General features: G+C 39.5%; 1 protein-coding gene across 8 annotated transcripts in view; it reads left to right on the forward strand.

Annotated features, from left to right (window-relative positions):
* Positions 1-21,701, forward strand: part of tenm2a (teneurin transmembrane protein 2a) — a 2,790,214-nt gene that overhangs the window by 2,037,366 nt on the left and 731,147 nt on the right. For all 8 annotated transcript variants that reach the window (XM_072590496.1, XM_072590497.1, XM_072590504.1 and 5 more), the window contains one exon: positions 11,662-11,931. In XM_072590496.1, coding sequence (XP_072446597.1) covers positions 11,662-11,931 — 270 coding nt within the window. The remainder of the gene's footprint in view (positions 1-11,661; positions 11,932-21,701) is intronic.

Raw genomic sequence — 21,701 nt, forward strand, 5'->3', positions numbered from 1 at the left:
CAGAGGTAGGTTCTTTAGCTGAGAGTGGTGGGTGTGTGGAATGCACTGCCAGCAGTGGTCGTAGTGTCAGAGACATTAGGGACATTTAAGCAATTACTGGACAAGTACATGAACAAAGATAAATTGAGGGGTGTGTAGGTTAGGTTGATGTTAGATTAAGATAAATGCTCAGCACAACATCATGGGCCAAAGGGCCTGTACTGTGCTGTACTCTTTTATGTTCTATGTTCTAAATCTTGTAACATTCAGAGCATACTCAGCATTTGTCATCATGTCGTGGAGATGTGCAGCATGGAAACAAACCCTTCAGTTGAACTCATCCAATGCTGACCAGATATCCAAAATCACCTGAAGAATCATGGACACCATTAACTTTTAACTCCAAGATTTGCCTTCTAAAAGAAGTCTGCTTTTGCCAAAAATGACTGCAGTTATAACTTCAGTCACTGGCAAAGTCTTGTGTGGGACTCGAGGAATGTTGCACCTGTAGAATGTCAGAGAAATCTCAAACAGATGTAAACGGCAAGAGTTAAGGAGGAGCTGACTGTCTCCCCACACTTAGCAGAAAGTTACCTTTTGCAACTTATTTGAGTTTGACCTTCCAGAAATATACAAAAAAAAAGAGTAATAAACAGACAACTCTGGTGTTTGTGTGTTACTGGCCTGACATTCTACTAGATGTACTAATGTGCTGTGAGCACCACAATGCTAAGAACAGCCATTTAAACACCCCTGCACAGCAGATCAAACAAAATGGAAAAAAAATCCATTCCCCATCAAGTAGTGCCAGGCAGCCAATGTTGAAAGTTATTAGAAGAGAAGCCTCTCAATCAACTTACAAAGGCAAGTGTTTAGAAATCAAACAGACAACTACCAGTGTCAAAATTACCAGTATCTTGTCTTCACAAACAATTCAGAGACTAAATTTTGTTTTAAATTTTGTCTTTTTGAACTTAACTCTTGTGTGTGTGTTTGTTGTGTTACTCTTCCTTCTCATGTTTAGTATTTAATAAATTTACTTTTTTTGTTATTTCAAAAAATCTTGGTTAAACTGGCTCCTTTTAAAACATGAATTGATTTGGATCTCGGAGAAAGGCACCTTCAAAGGCTTTTAAAATTAGTGTCATTGCAACCAGCGAGTCAAGAGAGTTAACTCTCACTTCCTCACTGGGCAGCTTAAAAGGTTTGAAGTATCCCATCTGGAAGTATATCAAACTGGGGAACCTCAGCTGGAGAATGGTTACAACAAATTTCACAGAGAATACTACCATACCCAGTACAAAAGAAATGGATAAAACTACAGAATTTCACCATATTCAATAAACCACAATGCAACATTTTAGAATGTCAAAAGGTACTGTATAAATTCAGGTAACTGTTGTTGGTAATAGGACAACTGAATTAACTGAATGATGACTCTCTAGCAGTATGATAACTTTACTGATTTTTCTTCTGAAAAATAGAACTGTATCGCCACAACCATATGCATGAAACAGTATAGATGGCAAGACACAGTATGTTGAGGGCTCATCATATGGAGATGCAGAACAGCTCTGGAGCAACCACAGAATCCTAGATCTACCAATGGGGGTGAATAATAAGCTGAAATGACAGCTACAGAGACCCAGCTGCCAGCATGACAGTTGGCATGGCTGAGACCACCTGCAAAAGAGTGGAATGCTAGGAAAAGGTTGGCTGGAGGTAGAATGGGCAGATAGAAGAACATACTGGTCATGAATAGAAATGTGCAATAGCCTCAGAAAGGTAGCTGGATCTGGAAAAAGACCAGAAAGGGACAATCTAGACAATATAAACAACATCAAAGTTAGCTGCTCAAAAAATAACAAGGAATATTGCAGCTGGTTTCAAGAAATGGCACGGGCAAGAGAGACAGCTGGGAATATATACCGGGCATGCAAGTAGCAGACCTTAGAAACAAGACTCCATGAAGGAGCATCTGGTAAACTGTGGGGGAGAGGGAAACACAAATAGATTAAAAACAATAGCAGCTGAGACTTGCAATGATGCTTCATTTTGTCATACACTTTGTGCCTAGATGGACAGCTATGCAATCAGTTTTCTGTTCAATCAATCCTAAGTATGTTCCTTTCAGTAATAGCATAGAGTACAACTTTACTGTTGAAAACATAATAACTTTTAGTTGACCTATTAATTAGACAAAATCAATGCAAAACGTATGATCCATTATTAAATATTGCTGCATTCTGAAGATATGTTCATATTTTCTGGTCTCAAATTCTGAGATCAGAGCATATTTTGGCTTTCAGCTAAAAGGTTTCAGTGACCTCACAGCTCTGCAACACTGAAGGTATTATTAGCACGTACAAATAAATGCCGAGCAGCATGTGTACGTGTCGAACAATGTTGGAGTATCCGAGGATGTGGTTGGAAGAGGTCAAGGCATCTTAGTTGTCCCCACGTTCAACAAAATCAACAAAACCAATATAACATCGAGCTAAAGGAGAAAATGCTGAAAACACTGAACAGGACTAGCAGTATCGGTAAAGAGAGAAACAGAGTTAATGTTTCAGGTTGATGACATTTCATCAGCTCAGATGTTTATCTCCACAGATGCAGCCTGTCCTGCTGGGCACTTCCAGCATTTTCTGTTTGTATTTCAGATTCCAGCAACCACTGAGTACTGTTTTTGTTATAACCAATCTGTTGTGCTAATATACTTGTATACAAACCAAAGGAGTTGTGATCAACTTATACTTTATTAATTATGGGCATGGTGCTGTTTAAACTGCTAATGATCATTTCTCCCTTCTATTCTCTATTCTCTTCTGACCCCATCATTTTTTGTTCTCCTGACGCTCCCTGCAGGTCCCACACATCCTTCAGCATCCTCTTAGTCAGTTTGGACTCTTGTTCTGCTATAAATCCGGTGATAGAACCCTCTGACCTTCAATCAATGTTTACAGCCGTTTTCTCCTTCATCTCTCTTGCCTGCATTTTTTATGTTTCATACTGAGCATGGATGCCACCTGCAAAATTCCCTGTTCAGCTCTGCAAAGATTGGTTTAGCACGAATTGAGCTCACTCTAATTTCTGTGCCAATTCTATCAACAAGAGCTCTTGCTAGCAATCTATCCTTTTCTAATGTTTCCTATACTCAGTCACCCTCCAGCCAACTGAATTGTCTCGTGTCAGTTTACCACACTAATTATAGTTGGTAAATGAAATGTATTCACCAATTTTGTAGTGCTGCTCCAATAGTTTAAGGTGAGTATCCTGTACATGACAACAGCTGTTGTCTTAATTTTATTTCATGATCAATTGCTGGAGACAGGGTGAAGGATTTTACAATCATTTTACTTGAGCAATGCAAGGAGAGATATGCCTCAGTTATTACACTGAAGTAAAACTCCAAACTATACAGAAAAGTTGAGTATCTTATACCATTATCCACATTAAAATCCATTTTAGAACACAACAAATAAAACAGATGTACCTTCTGTATTACAGGTTAATATGCTAAGGTCACCTTAACCCAACTCAGTATAAACAATCATTCTTGGCCTGATATTGCTATCTCTTCTTATATCAGCGTCTGTCCTGCACTGTCTCCTTCTAAGCCATTCTTAGAATGTTTTCATTAACATTGTCTCCTGGTTACACAAATGCCTATGGACATGAGATTTTAAGCTGCTTTTGATTCATTTCATTCAAAGATAAAAACTTGCTTTCTACTTTAGTATGGAAATATCATTAACCCTTAGAGTTTAAAAAAATCTAAGTTTTTCTCCAACAATGTAATCAGGGATTCAAGATCACTCAGCAGGAGAGTTTGTAACACTTATAAGTTGGTCAGATCATACCTTGATATCTATATCCTGTTCTGATCACCAAGATACAAAGGAGATGCTTGTGAATGCTGGAGGGACTGCACAAACTGATTTCTATATCAGAGATCTGAGGTGAAAGGAAAAATGACTGCTCTTACAAAAGCAGGAGGTTTTAAACATATAATGAAAAAGACAATCCAAACTCAATTTTCAACAAAATTAGAACAAGGATCCTAACTGGAAAACAAAAGCTTTGGAGTTGACATCATGTGATTCAACTTCATGGGAAGATTGGTCAATAATTGGATTGAAATTCTGGACATTAACAAGGTTGTTAATGATATGTGTATTCAGATTGGCCCAATGGTTTTCCTGATCTATAAGTATCTGTGATCTTGCAAATACTGAAATAACGACCATCATTAAACTGAATCTATATTTGGTGAACCTACAGGTGCACTACCTTGGGGAATCTGGAATCTGGAATCTGGAATCTGGAATCTGGAATCTGGAATCTGGAATCTGGAATCTGGAATCTGGAATCTGGAATCTGGAATCTGGAATCTGGAATCTGGCCATAACATTGTAGTGACTGCTGTATCGCTACTATGAGCATTTCATGTCAATCAGCTGCAGGGTGATATTAATCAGTTGATAACTTCCAATGGCAGTTTGCAAAGCATTGTTAAAATCAAATGGAGGGAGTACTGGACACCATGTGGAACATTTAAAATATATTTTAAAACCTCAGAAACCACTGAATCCTGTCCTGATCAAAACAGGAGTCCAACCATGTGCCTTGATCGCATATTAATATTCCAAATTGGTCAGTCAAAACAGACCAACCTGGACTGGATAGCAGAGCTACATGGGATGGCGAACATGGATTTAGGAATAAAATGTCTCAATCCTACTGGCAGATAATTTAGCTCGATAAATACCTTTTGCTTCACAACTACAAGTACCTTGGGACAAAGCCCATTTGTTTGCTGCTGTTGGTGATATTTATGCAAATTTGACAGCAGATTGGTCATTGCTAAATAAATATTCACTGACAGCTACTTGAAGAATGAGGGAGTAACTTTAACCAATTTCACCAGCGTAAGCACACTGGCATGCTTATAGAACTATGAAAGATTTTCCTCTGCACTGGCATTTCAATTTGGAAAGGATAGTTTCTAAAAAAATATTTATTTGAAAAATGCATGCCACAACTTTTATAGTGCCAGTCTTTCCTCACAGATAATGGGTAAGATGTATTAATCAGGATAGCTACTTGCAACCGCCATCTCAATGATTCTCATGGACTCTCTTCAAGACATGGTCTGTGAGCTGCCAATGTGCTCCAGAAAGGGCAGTGTCTTAGCCCATTATTAAGAATGAGATTGCAGAGTACTTGGAAGTACGTGGTAAAATATACCATGGGTCAGCACGGTTTCATCAAGGGGAGGTCAGACAGTGGATGTCATAGAGCCATGGAGTCAGAAATGTACAACATGGAAACAGACCCTTTGGTCCAACTCATCTATGTCGACCAGATATCGCAACCTAATCTATCCCATTTATGAGCACTTGGCCCATATACCTCTAAACCCTGCCTATTCATGTACCCATCCAGATGGCTTTTAAATGTTGCAATTGTACCAGCCTCCACCACTTTCTCTGGCAGCTCATTCCATACATGTACCACCCTTTGAGTGAAAAGGTGCCCTAAACTCTCTTTTATATCCTTCCCCCCTCACCTTAAACCTATGCCCTCTAGTTCTGACTCCTCCACCCCAGGGAAAAGACTTTGTCTATTTACCCTATCCATTCCCCTCATAATTTCGTAAACCTCTATATAGCTCAAATCCTCGAACCCTGGCAACATCCTTGTAAACCTTTTCTGAACCCTTTCAAGTTTCACAACATCTTTCCAATAGGAAGGAGACCAGAATTGCATGCAATATTCCAAAAATGGCCTCACCAATGTCTGTACAGCCGCAAAATGACCTCCCAACTTCTATAGTCAATACTCTGACCAATAAAGGAAAGGAGACCAAATACCACTTTCACTATCCTGTCTACCCGTGACTCCACTTTCAAGGAGCTACGAACCTGCGCTCCAAGGTCTCTTTGTTCAGCAACGCTCCTTAGGACCTCACCATTAAGTGTATAAGTCCTGCTAAGATTTGCTTTCCCAAAATGCAGCATCTCACATTTATCTAAATTAAACTCCATCTGCCACTTCTCAGCACACTGGCCAATCTGATCAAGATCCCATTGTAATCTGAGATAACTTTCTTCGCTGTCCACTACACCTCCAATTTTGGTGTCATTTGCAAACTTACTAACTGTACCTCTGATGTTCATATCCAACCCCATTCATATAAATGACAAAAAGTAGCAGACCCAACACCAATCCTTGTGGCACTCCACTGGTCACAGGCCTCCACTCTGAAAAACAACCCTCCACCACCACCCTCTGTCTTCTACCTTTAAGCCAGTGCTGCTTCCAAACGGCTAGTTCTCCTTGTATTCCGTGAGATCTAACCTTGTTAACCAGTCTCCCACAGGGAAGCTTGTCAGACACCTTACTGAAGACCATATAGATCACGTTCAGCGCTCTGCCCTCATCAATAATCACAAATGCACTCAAGTTCATGAGACATGATTTCCCATGCAGAAAGCCATGTTGACTATCCCTAATCAGTCCTTACCTTTCCAAAAACATATAAATCCTGTCCCTCAGGATTCCCTCCAACAACTTGCCCACCACTGATATCAGGCTCACTAGTCTATAGTTCCCTGGCTTGTTCTTACCACCCTCTTATATAATGGTACCATGTTCGCCAACCTCTGGTTTCTGGCACCTCACCTGTGACTATCGATGATACAAATGTCTCAGCAAGGGGCCCAGCAATCATTTCCCTCACTGCCCACAGAGTTCTGGGGTACAGATCCTGGGGATTTATCCACCTTTATGCATTTCAAGACATCCAGCACTTCCTTCCCTGTAATATGGACATTTTTCAAGATATCTTCCATGTCTTTTTCCACAGTAAATACTGATGCAATATACTCATTTAGTATCTTCCCCACCTCCTGCGGCATCACACAAAGGCCACCTTGTTGATCTTTGAGGGACCCTATTCTCTCGCTTTTGTCCTTAATGTATTTGTAAAAAGGCCTTTGGATTCTCCTTAATGGTATTTGCCAAAGCTATCTCACGCCCTCCTGATTTCCCTCTTAAATATACTCCGACTACTTTTATACTCTTCTAAAGCTTCACTCAATCTCTCCTGTCTATACTTGACATATGCTTCCTTCTTCTTCTTAACCAACCCCTCAATTTCTCTAGTTATCCAGCATTCCCTACATCTACCAACCTTTCCTTTCACCCTAACAGGAATATACTGTCTCTGGACTCTCGTTATCTCATTTCTGAAGGCTTCCCACTTTCCACCCATCGCTTCACCTGCTAACATCTGCTCCATGTCAACTTTTGAAAGTTCTTGCCTAATACCATCACAATTAGCCTTCTTCCAATTTAGAACTTCAACTTTTAGATCTGGTCTATCCTTTTCCATCACTATTTTAGCACCATTGGAATTATGGTCACTGGCTCCAAACTGCTCCCCCACTGACACCTCAGTCACCTGTCCTGCCTTATTTCCCAAGTGTAGGTCAAATTTTCACTGGGACAAAGCTTTTCATTGTGCCTCAGTACACGTGACAATAAATTCAATTCAAATCAATTCAATTCAATTCAATTCAATTTTCCACCTTCTCTAGTAGGTGCATCCACAAACTGACTCAGAAAACTTTCTTGTACACTCTTAACAAATCCCTCTCCATCTAAACACTTTCCAAATATAGCAGTCCCAGTCTATGTTTGGAAAATTAAAATCCCTACCATAACCACCCTATTATTCTAACAGAAACTGAAATTGCCTTAGAAATTTGTTTCTCAATTTCCCACTGACCATTAGGGGGTCTATAATACAATCCCAATAAGATGATCATCCCTTTCTAATTTCTCAGTTCCTTGCAAATAACTTCCCTGGATGTATTTCTGAGAATATCCTCCCTAAGTGCAGATGTAATGCTATCCCTTATCAAAAATGCCACTCCCCCCTCTCCTCTCTTGCCTCCCTTTCTATCCTTCCTATAGCATTTGTATCCTGGAACATTAAGCTGCCAGTGCTGTCCATCCCTGAGCCATGTTTCTGTGATTGCTATAATATCCCATTCCCATGTTCCTAACCATGGCCTGAGTTCATCTGCCTTCCCTGTTAGGCCCCTTGCATTGAAATAAATGCAGTTTAATTTATCAGTCCTACCTTATTCTCTGCTTTGTTCCTGCCTACCCTGACTGTTTGACTGACGTCTTTTCTCAACTGTACCAGTCTCAGATTGATCTCTTTCCTCAGTATCTCCCTGGGTCACACCCCCTCCTTACTAGTGTAAATCCTCCCGAGCAGCTGTATCAAATCTCCCTGCCAGTATATTAGTGATCAATTTGGATTTTCTGAAGGACTTTAACAAGGCACTGCACAGGTGGCTGTTAAATAAGATAAAGGCCCATGGTGTTAGGGGCAAGGTACTGGCATGGACAGAGAATTGGCTGACTGACAGAAGGAGACCGTGAGCTCTACAGATGCTGTAGATCAGAGTGGAGAGTGTGTTGCTGGAAAAGCACAGCAAGTCAGGCAGCATCCGAGGAGCAGGAGAATCGATGTTTCAGGCCGGAGCCCTTCATCAGGAAGCCCTTCCTGATGACTAGCAGAAGGCAGACAGCAGGCATAAATGGGTATTTTTTCAGGATTACATCTGGTGACTAGTGGAGTTCCATTACCCATATTATTACATGAATGATCTGGATAAAGGAACTGAGGGCATTGTTGCTAAGATTGCAAATTATACAAAGATAGGTGGAGGCACAGGTGGTGTTGGGGAAGCGGGCAGGTGGCAAAAGAATTTGGATAAGTTCGGAGAGTGGGTAAAGAAATGTCAGAGTGAATACAATGTGGGAAAGTGTGAGGTTATGCATTTTGGTAAGATGAATAGAAGCATGGACTATTTCCTAAATGGAGAAAAGCTTTGGAAATCAGAAGCACAAGGGAGTTGGGGTTTCTAGTTTAGAATTTTTTTAAGGTTGACATGTAGGTCCATTTGGCACTTAGAAGGACAAATACAATGATAGCATTCATTTTGAGAGGGACCACAATTGGAATATTCTGAGCCTTTTTTGGGCCCGCATATAAGCAAGGATATGTTGGCATTGAAGGGGGTCCAGAGGAGATTTACACGAATGATCCTGGGGATGAAGAGCTTGTCATATGAGGAGGAGTTGAGGACTCTGGTTCTGCACTCAGTAGAGATTAAAAGGATGAGGGGAGATCTGATTGAAACTTACATAATACTAAGATGCCAGGATAGAGTAGATATGGAGAAGATGTTTCTACGAGTCGGAGAGACTAGGGCCCAAAGGCGTAACCTCAGAATGAAGGGACCACCCTTTCTAACTGACATGAGAAGGGATTTCTCCAGCTAGAGAGTGGTGAATCTGTGGAACTCATTGCCACACAAGGCTGTGGAGACCAAATCATTGAGTGTATTTAAGAAAGAGATATTTGGATTGTTGATTAGTAAATGGATAATGGTTGAAGGCAGGAGAATGGGGTTGAGTAATATATCAGCCATGATCAAATGTTCGAGCAAACCCGAAGGGTTGAATGGCCTAATCGTGCTTCTGTATCTTATGTTCATATGGTGTTCTAGAGGCTACATATATTCACACACACCAAAATTTCTGTGGTGCAATAGTTATCATGTTTCTCTACAAACAAACGATTGTCAGTTTTAAAAATGGCAACGACATTGTGAAGATTTTGTGATGTAAGTGGTAGTTTCCGTAACTTTGGGCCAGAATTTTCAGGTTCAAGTCCTACCTTGGGTGTTTTGGCTCTGTAAGTGTGTCATAAGATATCCAAACTGGTTCATTTAAAAAAAACACACTCAGGACCCTGTTATGTCAAGGCAAAAAGATTTCCTTGTTGAAGAAAGGGTCAGCATGGTTTTGCTAAAGGGAAGTCATGTCTGACCACGTTGATTGAATTTTTCAAAGAGGTTACAAGATCTATAGATAAGGGCAATTCAAACAGTTATAGATTACATGTGAGACTGATAACAAGAGCACATGGGACCCAAAGAAATTGGAAAATTGGTCCCAGATTTAGCTGAGTGGCAGAAAGGAGAAGGTCACTGGAAGTTTGTGCCCAGTGGAGTTCTTTAAGGATTCATGCTGGATCTCTTGCTGCCTGTGGTAAGTAAGAATGATTTAGACTTTAATGTAGAAAAGTTGGTCAGCAAGTTCACGGCTGATACAAAAATTGAAGGAGTGGTAAATCACAAAGAGATTGGCCTTAGATTTCATGAGGATATAGATTGTTTGTTTGGTCAGCCGGGCAAATTAGTGGCAAACAGAATTCAATCCGGATAAGTATGAAGTGATGCACTTGGGCAAGACAAACAATGTAAAGAAACACATAACAAGTGGTTGGATCCTGGAAAGCACCGAGAATTAGAGAGACATTGGTGTGCATATCCATTGGCTCCTTAAGGTAACAGCACAGGCTAAGTGGTTAACCATAGATAAAGTGGTGAAGAACCTATATGGGATACTTAGCTGAGGCACAAAGGTTAAGAGTAAGGAGGTAAGGGTAGAACTGTCTGAAAAGTTGGTTAGACCACAACTAAAGTGACGTGTAGTTCCGGACCCCATATGAAAAGGGGAATGTGACTGCACTCTGCACAAGAGATTTAAGAATATTGCCTGTGCTGGGGAGTTTCAATTATGAAGTTAAATTGGATAGACTGACATTATTTTTCTTGGACCAGAGGAGACTGAGAGAGGACATGATCAAGATGTATCAAACTATGAGGCATATGGACATCATAGACAAAAAAACATGTTTGCTTTTTGTGGAGAGATCAATTCCAGGGGCATAGATTTAAGGTAAGGGGTGAACGGTTTAGAACAGATGTGAGGAAATGCTTTTTCATCCAAAGAGTGGTGGGAATCTGGAACTCACTGTAAGGGTGGTGGAGGCAGAAACCTTCAACATTTAAGAAGTGTTTAGATGTGCACTTGCAACGCCAAGGCATACAAGGCTATGGGCCAAGTGCTGGAAAATGGGATTAGGGTAGTTAGGTATCTGTTTGTGACTGGTACAGATATGATGGGTTGATGGGCCATTTTCTGTGCTATGTAACTCTATGACTGTATGAATCTTCTTCAGAATTTCAGTTCTGAGGAACAGTTCATACGGGACTGAAAACGTTCTCTCTCCACTGATGCTGGCAGACCTGCTGAGTTTCTCCAGCACTCATTGTGTTTGTTTCACGTTTCCAGTATCCACAGTATTTTGTCCTTATTGAAGTGTCAGAGTGAAAAATGTAGATTTCCAAGAGAGTTATAATGAGGAGTGTTGGGTGTTTCAGAGAATGCTATAGTGAAGCGTGTGAGGTATATTTTAATGGGAAATGTTTGGTAAGTGTAAGATAAAAAAGAAGGGATTACAGCTGTGGATAAATCAAGAGGTATGAGAAGATGAGTGTACAAGTGCAAATTCATGGGCTGAAATAATTTCTGAAAGTTTATATTTTCTTTCTTAATACAAATTCACTGCTCGCAGTTATGGTTTTCAGGTTATTATGGGATTTTATTAGGAATGAGATAAAGAGCTCAGGCTGGAACTGACTGAGTTCCTTCTCACTGCTCACTAATATCTAATACTCTAGAGTATGATTGCACTGTCTCAGTAAATAGGGAGTGCGTGATGTGTATCCTTCTTTTGTTTATGTGCAGGAGCCAATTTCACACTGACAGAACTGGGAATCTGTGAGCCCTCCCCTCACCGCAGCACTGCTTATTGTCCAGACATGGGGATCCTCCATCGTGGATATTCCCTCAGCGACGCTGACTCTGACACAGAAGGTGCCATTTCTCCAGAGCATGCTATTAGGTTATGGGGGAGGGGCATCAAATCCAGACGAAGCTCAGGGCTGTCCAGTCGAGAGAATTCAGCCCTCACATTGACTGATTCAGAGAACGAAAAGGATTCTGATGAGGAAGCAGGTATGTGCATTTAAGAGCTGGTAAAAGCACAGCTTTCAGTCTTGCCACCACATTGAAATGGGAAGTTGCTGTTCATTATAGTTTTGACTGTTTTTACTGCAGTGGCAGGGTAAAGAGGATAAGTTTGCAAAGAATTCCATTCCAGAAGGGCTTTTGTCCCTGATACCTTAGAACGTATTTTCTTATTTCCTGGTTTAGGTCCTGATGAAGTTTAGGGAGTGGCAGAATGCGATAATGAACATATATGATAAAGCCATGAAACTAGAACTAAATAACTCATATATTTTAGTATTCCTCATAATTTCCAAGAATACATAAAACAAAGCCAGTGCAGTTTGACTGGTGTAATACTGGTGAACAATGTTAAACTCTTGTGCCATCGACTCACTGACTTGAAGCAACTTTACTAACTGATCTATCAAGTAGTAAGGTCATATTGCTATACTTTTATTAGAGGGCCGCATTTTGACCCTTTCATTTTATAACGGAACTTCTTTATATGACAACAGTAAAAAGTGTTTGAACTGCAATAAAAGTACCAGGTTTTACTTAGCCAGCAGGTTTCCTGCTTCTACTTGTGAATGTATTAGCACAACATATGGCTGATTTATATGCTAACACCGAAGTATTTTCTATTTGCTGTAGGGGAAGCTAATCATTAAAGCAGCATTTGATTATGATTTAATTATTGACGGTTGCCTCTTTTAACATTTGGCTGGTCACTTCTTTGTGTTGAGTGTTTTGTTCTGTGTATGTGTATTCAGTTTTAGCCCTTGGACGTGCTGATGTTGACTTTGTGGAAAAATTGCGGGAGTAGATTCCATTTGTAATGATAGTATTCAAGGAGTAGGGCTGCTTGGGATATCATTGAGATTTTTGGCGCATAAAAGGATTGGACTGGGTATAGTGGATAGGTCATTAAAGGTAGATAAAAACAGTAAGATTGCATGTCATACATTGAAAATACGATATGTTAGTCAAAGAGCTGGCCAAGATAGCATAAAGAATTTATTTTCAGAGAATTACTGGCTTCTGTGTCAAAAATACAATTGAAACATACAATGGGTGTAGTTATATCGTAACACTTTGATGGCAACTTGACAAGTTCCTGAATGAACAGCATGTTTCTATCAATAAAACTAAAGTTGCTACTTAACTGTGAAGAGATACGAGAGCTTGATCTGATGGGTTCGAGGCTCTTTACCCATCCATTTTTATCATATATTGGGAGGCATGTGCAATAATAATGTTTTACAACACTCTGATGTGATATAGCAGAACTGGGAACAAGATCAATGTTTAAAGCCTTTGATATGAATGTAAATCTTTACTATAGGATTCAAGTCAACATTGATAAAAAATTTCTGTTGTTAGTTGAGCTTGCTGAGGTTTGCCTGGCTATCTGATGATTCTTTTAAACAGCATAGCTGCCTCAGACATTAATATGGATCATATGGATCAAACAAATGTAGGGCGAATGGATATGAACAAGCCACAGGTGTGTTTTTATTTCCGAGATTCATACAGCACAAAAGAAGGATACATCTTGCCTGGACCAACTTTCTGAGAGAGTTATTGATTAGTCCCCATTGCTTTGTTCTTTCCTCGTAGCCTTGTAAATATTTCATTGTTAAGTGTATATCCAATGTATTTTTGGAAGTTCTATTGAATCAGCTTCCACTTTCCACTCAGACAGTTCATTCCAGATCGTCATTAATTGGAGGGTGAAATAGATTTTCCTCAAAATCTTATATGTTTCCTTTGGCCATTGATCCACTTCACTGTAGAAATTGTTTCTCTTTATGTATTTGGGCAAAAGCCCTTTCAATTTGGAATAATTAAATATTATTTTGTAGAAATGTATTGAATCAAAATGACGAGGATGAAGCTGGATCAGCAGATATGATTGGGGAGATTATGTCTTCATGGAGTCAGCTTGTGAACTGACTTTTAAGTTAAAATGCATTCCACTGGCCATCCGTTTTGAGGTTGGAGTTTCTTAGCCCCATCATGCAGATATAAAATAGGTGGACAAGAAAAGTAAAAAGTTCACTTATGTGGTCAGATGTCCTACTAATGAACTGTTCTCCCCTAAATTCCGGTGGTGGTGGTAGTGGGGTGGTGAGAGGATGCTGCACAACTCTCCAAACTTGCCCACACCTAATGTAAAGCCAATTAAGCTCACTATAGGTTTCTTACATTTTTAATTGTTTCAGGACAGAAACAGAGTTTAAGCCACTATCTGTGTTGGACCAACTACATGAATGTGAGCACTATGCCTGTGGCAAATCAGAAAGAATTGAAAAAAGGGAAATGAAAATGCTTTTCAATGTTTAAATCACATAGGCATCATTGCGGCAGCCTGTCAAAGGTCAGTGGAAGAGCTGAAATAAAGAATGTTGCCAATTTAGGTCATCACCATCTTCTTGGCTTCACGTAGGCATTACAGGCAATGGGCACAACCACCTAGACTCCACCTAAGCATCAGGAAGTCTGAAGCTGGAGCTAGGTGTTGCAGCCTCAGTGATTTAGGCTATAAGGATAAAGAAAATCAGCTTGCACATGAAAGACAAAGCATTGGGCCTCAAGAGTCCAGACTAGATTGAAGATCTAGATTCACAAAGGAGAAAGGTGCATTACTGGAAACACAGGATCAGCAGTCTAATGTGAATGGTAGAACTAGAAGGAGCCTGTGAGTCTCCAGCTGGGTACTCACAGGTATTTTTGCTCTCATACATGTGGGTCTATACAGCAGCTCACAGGAAGTACACACCAGTGCTTCACCCAGGTGACAGAAAACTGAACAACACTCCAGACTCCCAACTGATGGGAAAATGCAGGTTCAAGGATGTTGGATTTGGTGCTTAGCGTAGTCAGCTAGTGCCCTGCATTACCTTTCTGCATTAGTGTTAGGTTATGTGTTAGTCTTCTGTGCTAAATTACTAGGCCCACCAGAAAGACAGAGACCTTGAAGGCAGTGAGGCAAAGGACAGACCACTGGGGTACGGGCAGGAAGTGAGAGAGAAGGACAAACTAGAGACAGTGGGAGATGGCACTGAACAGAAAAGTGTCCCTATTTGCATGGTAATGTGGCTTCCACTTGCCCTTCCAGGAAAAGACATCCTTCCTCTCCTCATGAATCTAGGTCTTGAGTTCCCCATGCCATCTTAGGTGCATATAGTACAGCAAAACCAGCAGCTTTGGTGATAGCTGACCTAGGTGATTGAAACATACCTCCATTCCTGATTACATTAGCTTTAATAGGACAGGAAACCTGTCTCCATGAAATTTAAGGTTTAATTCTGAGGAAAGTAAGGAACTCAGTCAGTGTGTTTCTGACACAAAATCATATTTGACTCCTCATTCCTGACTCCAAGGGGAAAACCATGACTCTGTCTACAGTTGTTCCTAATCATTCTTATGAAGCTTTTGCTGTACCAATAATGTGATGGAGCAAAACTTTTAACTAGACGTCACTATTCACTTGGCTAACATGCAAACCTTTGCTAGTATTATAAGTATCTTTAGATGTCCAGCCATGCAACAATGAATAATTGTGCAACACGTCAATATATTTTACCTTCAAATCTGAATGTGAATAGGGATTTGTCTGCCTCTGTCTCTGTTTCATTTGGCTGTATTGGTTGTTGGTACAGAATTATCTGTCTTCATGAAAATTCCAGGGGACGACAAACTTCTAACCACAAGTGACTGGCAGGCTCATTACAAATAGAGGGAGAGGAATGTGATTTTCTCGTTGCGAAATGGGACATGATTGCCTCAGTGTAAATGGGACACCATTAATGTTGCCCCTAGGAAAAAAAAAGCTGCATACAGATCTCCTGGAAGGAAGGTTTATAAGTGCGAATGTGAGCCTCCCACTGTGGCAATGAATGGCTCAGTACAAGCAGGATTATGTTTGTCCAAATATAAGTTTGTCTTTGTCAGTGGGGGAAGCTTTCTATCACAATCGAAATGCAGGTCTTAACCCTTGATGGTCATGCTGCTGAACCTATTCTGATACACTTCAGCAACAGATATTATTCTTGCAGTCTCATAAGGTCTTGTTAGTCCAGTAAGATGAAAATGTGATTTCAGAAGCAAATCCCTATTTGAATTCTGGTGGAAATATTATCCAATACTGTACCAGGCAATTGAAAGTGGTCTCTTAGGTGTCAGAAGTTATGCACAAAAGAAATTGCAAATAATGATAAATGAAAACCAGGGATTTATAATTGGATGGATTTGCTTGTACTGAGCTCCAGTGCTGTTTCATTTTCTTTTTAAATGAACATGGTCCTTTGTTCCTTCTTATCATGAGAGTTTTTTTTTCATATTACAAACTATACCAAATATTTTGCATGCCTGACTGATGGTGCTGCTGTCAAGAAATATTGTTGTAATGACACACTAAAAGAACAAACTTTCACAATTGGACTATGTGCCTCATAATTCTCTGTCCCTGTCTATATCTTGTTACTCAGCTTGTTTCACAGTCTGGCAATGTCAGTAACAATCTCTGCCTTGCAGGTCAATATTATCTGTTTCAATCTATGCTTCTTCCCGTAGTCTTATCAATGACAGTGTGCCCAGCTCCACAATAACAGTGTGCACATTCCTGGCTCGTCTTATACTCACAAGCATTTTATCATTGGACCATTCATGACAACATACATGTTGATGGACAGCCCAATTATTCCGCCAGTAAATACTTGGTGCATATCTGCCAATTGGACCCGAGGTCTCACTGCTTTATTGACCTTGAATTTTACTGCTTGGCCTTGCACTACTAATTATACATGAGCCATATCAATCTCGATACCAAGACCTGCGTATACCAATATGCCCCTTAGCCTTGTGTTCATTGTTTGTTAGTGTTTAGTACAATCTTGCAGTTCATAATCCTATCAGTCTCAAACTCCATGCAGCAGCAAGAAGTGAGATGAACACAGCTTGAGAATGAATAATTTTTGTAATTACTCATGAGGGATGGTTGGCTACGCCAGCGTTTATTGCCCATCCCTCGTTACTGTTGAGAAGGTAGTGGTAGCCGCCTTCTTCAGATGCTGCATTCCATTTGTTGTAGGTGGACCCACAATGCCATTATGGAGGGAATTCCAAGATTTTGACTCCGAGGCACTGTAGAAACAGCATTATATTTCTAAGTCTGGATGATGAGTTGCTTTGAACTGAATGTCCCATGAAGTACCTTCTGGGTCTTAAACTGAAAGCTTTCTTTCAAAGAAAAGGGAAGATGCTTTATCAGATTCTTTTAAGAAATGCAGTGGGTGACAGTGCTAATTGTTGCACAATGAGGCAATGCTGATAACAGTAGTAAAATATCACATGATTCAATGCCAAGTGAAGGGGACACAATGGAAAGGTTAGTTTAATAAAGTTAATTCAAATAGAATCATAATTCTGTCATCATTTCAAGCATCTAGTTGTATCTAAAATAAACCAACAATAATTACATTTTTCTAAATTAATTGAAACATAACTCATTACTCTTTGAGCTAATATTTCGGAAGGACAAAATCTAGTCTATGTAATACAATTCTCACATAATATGTATTTGATTCAGTATGGCTGAATGTCAAGAAAGGTTCAGATGCTACAGTGATTCAGTGGGTTTGTTTTTATGCATCCATATGAAATGCAGTGTTTATGGGGTATGTTCCTCCAGCTCATCAGTTTCAATAAATGTCAAGGTACCCTACAAGAGAAATCAATGTGACCCAATTGATCTGTTGATCCTAAATTATCTGTAATATAAGATGATAACATAGTAGTTTATGTAAAATAAATAGACAAGCCTACCACACTATAATTTATCAAACTGCCATCTGTGCAATAAAGGATGTCTTTAAAAGTGTTTTTCCTTCTTTAGAGATGTTACCTTAATATCATTCTCTTGCAATTGAATATCATGTCCTTAAAACTTGTGGTGCCAAATTGATGATCCTCGGTGTAAGATTCAAACATTAAGTAAGTGGTTTAATTGGACCCAAGAATCTTGAATACCATGTATTAAGAAACTCACCTTGATGTGGTTTCAAGCCTGGCTCCAGAGATTTCAACACAAACCCTACATTGACTGTCCAGTGTGATACTGAGGGAGTGCTGCAATTATATGTCTTTGATTATGAGAGATCAATGAGAACGTGATAGGTTTTGTATAGTATTTTATAACTTATAACCAGCAGCTCCATGTTCTTGTCTATTCCCTAGCTTTTTGGTTTGCAAAAGACATCTTAGTAAGTCTGTGTCAAGTCTGTCCTCATGTTTTATGATCTGCAAAAGGGATCAAGGAGATCTAAGCAGTTTGCGTGCCATTTGGTAGGTCTCTCTGTGTTCTTGGCCCTGAATCAAAGCAATTACTGTGTGTTTGAAGCACTTACCAAGTTGCAAAATAAAGTACCAGGCATAGAATTGCAAACCCAAGAGAAATACTTTGTGTACAAGAGTAGTTCTCAAAAAAAGATCAGTTCCAGTGGGAATATAGAAATTTCTCCATTAGAAAGGGAATGTATAAGATTTTGGAGCTTGCTGCTCTGTTCTATGATCCTATCTAGTACAGAGCAGAATTGTAAAAGTTACATTCCAGCTTTTACAATTTCAGAAAGATCAAAAGACTTGCATTTGTATAGCATTGATGTCAAGCAATTATGAACTGTTTTAATGAAGTACTTTGAATGACATTGTAAGTAAGAATTCTAAAAAAAAAAGTGTCAGAGCATGCCGTGTATAAACAGAGAACATGCTTCTGTGAGAATCCAGAACATGGTCTTCAAGTCAGAACTATGGAATTTAAGATTGAGATCACAAAGTATCTTTTCACTCCAAGCAGAGGTGGAGAGGTGTAAGTCTTGACTGCAAAAGGCTGTGAAAGCTGAATCAATTGTAATTTTCAAGACTGTGATCGAAATATGGGTCTCAGGAGACTTAGATCAGAAGCAAATAAATGGATTTGAGGAACACGTCAGACATGATTTAATTAGAAGTGGAAGAGGTTCAAAGTGCTGAATGGTCTACACCTGCTCCTATGGCTAAAGGATTTAAGCCTGTTCCTTTCTATTGAATATTTTTCATATTCAGACATTTTCAATACAGTGTTAATGGTAACAAATTGCATACTGAGAGACACATTGTTCAGAAAAGTCTAGGTTTGGATTCCTTAAGATTTAGTCGATTAACAAAACAAACTAAATCAGAACTTATAGATGTGCTATACATACATTTCCAGAAAGCATTTGACAAGGTGCAGCCCCCAAAAGTTACAATGCAAACTAAGAGCTTATACTGGAGAGGGTAACATATTAACATGCATAGAGGATTACTTAGCTGACAGGAAACAGAGAGTGGAAAAGAATGTGTCATTTCCTAGTTGATAAGATGCAGTAAGTGGAGTGCCACAGGGATCAGTACTGGAGCCTCAACTGTTCATAACTAAATTAGTAACTTGAAAGAAGGGACCAAATGTGTCGTTGCTAACTTTGCTGATGACTCAAAGATAAGTAGGAAACAAAGTTATAAAGAGGATATAAGGCATCAAAGGTAGGTAAAGTGAGAAGCAAACATTTGGCGGATGGAGTATAATTTAGAAGATTGTGAATTTGTCCACTTTGGCAGGATGAACAGAAAATGTGGATACTGTTTCAGTGTAAAAAGGGATTGTAGAGTTAAAGAGGCATCTTGGTATCTGCTACAACAAGGTAGTTCCATTCTCATGTAATCCCGTGCTATAAGAAAATGCTTAAGGCGACACCATTTAAATGAATGGGTCCGGAATTGCATTTTAACCAATACACATTTTAGAAGTTTGCGCTTTAGAAACAGTGTCCCAAATTCATCAATCATGTTGTAGCGAATTTGCATTAACGAAACACGTGTCATGGCTGTATATGACTCATACAAGTACAGCTAGTGGTGAGGTAGACAAATAGAATTACATCATTTTGCAAGGGGAATAAACATAAGGTGTTTAGCTACAACAGCATACAGTGTTGGCTAGAGTTTAGTGTACAGTTTTGACCTCCATATTTAAGAAAGGATAAAAATGTGCAATAACCAGTTCAGAGAAGTTTCATTCAACCAATACCTTTGTTATCTTAAGGGGAAAGGTTGCACCTGTGTCTGTCGTAAGTTAGGAAAATAAGAGGTGATCTTTTAAGTACATATAAGATCCTGCAGGGACATGACAGGGTGGATGCTAAAAGGATACTTTCCATGAAGGGAGAAAATAGAACTGCAGGACACAGTTCAAAAATAAGGATACCTCCATTTAAGTTGGAGATAAAGCATGTGAGTCCTTGAAAGTCTTTTCCACAGTGAGCAGTGAAGGTGGGTTCATTGAGTAGTTTTAAGGTGAAGGTCAATGGATTCTTGACTAACAATGGAGCCAAAGGTTATCAGAGGTAGATGGGAATATGGGGCTGAGTCTGTAATCAGATCATCCATAAAATATTCAGTGACATTGCAGACTCAAGGGGCCAAATGATCTACTCCTTCTTGTTATTTGTATGTTTGTCATGTATGTTCCTATAGATGAATATTTGTGGCTAAATATCCATGAAGTAAAATGGCATTACGCTCTCAGGGCTGGACCAAGGTAACACCCTGTTTACTCTTTAGATTTGCGAGAGGGCTATGCCTTAGAGATTGCAGGAACTTATCACTTGGTTTATGTTGAGATCAGTTTGAAAACACAAGGCAAGAATAGTTCTGTGAACAATAATTTTCATGAAACCACATTTATGTGATGTCATCAGTTAAATTGGTTTTAAAATTGTATTTTAAATGTCTCATGCAAAGCATTTTGCGGCTGTTGATTTCAATTTTGTTCTCACATTTGTACAATACAATTAGTTTGCATGGCTCAGTAGTTCCATCACCATTTATCTGCTGATGGTCATAATGAAAGATTTCAGCATGGTTTATGCTGCATGAAAGGAGTTGCGCTTTAATCAGCTCTCTGTCCACTATTCCAACATAAAATGTATGAAAGGCACTGCCACAGAATATCTTAACCAGCTCGAAAAGATATTTACATAAGCTCTTTCTGAAGGCCAACACGTAAATGCAATGCTGCACAGCCTGGCCGGAAACAGCTATACAGCACAGACACAAAAAATAATAACTGAGGCACACATAGCACAGTGCTGCACAGGGGGTGATAAAAGTCTGCACACAAGTCAGCATGGCATCATCTTTTTTACATTTCACTGTTGTTAGTTCAGCACTGCTATTATTTGGCAATAATACCTTTCGTTGAAAATTCCTCATTAGCTCAACACAGATGGGGAGTAATATTTTGTATATATGTTATATTCACCTAAATTTACAGATGTGTCCAGAGACAGACAGATCGGGTAAACACCTCAGTTGTAGGTTTTGGCACACTGCAAGAACAAGTTTCTCGTTAAGTAGGGGCTAAATTATTCAATCCCATAAACTGTTGGGTAGAATTGCAAGTATATGGCATTATAAGCTAAATTTGGAAAAGTTTAATCCCTACAGAGTTCAAATATTTAAATCAAATCAGATAAATGCGAGGTGCTGCATTTTGGGAAAGCAAATCTTAGCAGGACTTATACACTTAATGATAACATCCTGGGGGGTGTTGCTGAACAAAGAGACCTTGGAGTACAGGTTCATAGCTCCTTGAAAGTGGAGTCATAGGTAGATAGGATAGTGAAGAAAGTGTTTGCTATGCTTTCCTTTATTGGTCAGAGTATTGAGTACAGGAGTTGGGAGGTCATGTACAGGAC

The sequence above is a fragment of the Chiloscyllium punctatum genome, chromosome 20, assembly GCF_047496795.1.
Source record: "Chiloscyllium punctatum isolate Juve2018m chromosome 20, sChiPun1.3, whole genome shotgun sequence".
NCBI lineage: Eukaryota > Metazoa > Chordata > Chondrichthyes > Orectolobiformes > Hemiscylliidae > Chiloscyllium > Chiloscyllium punctatum.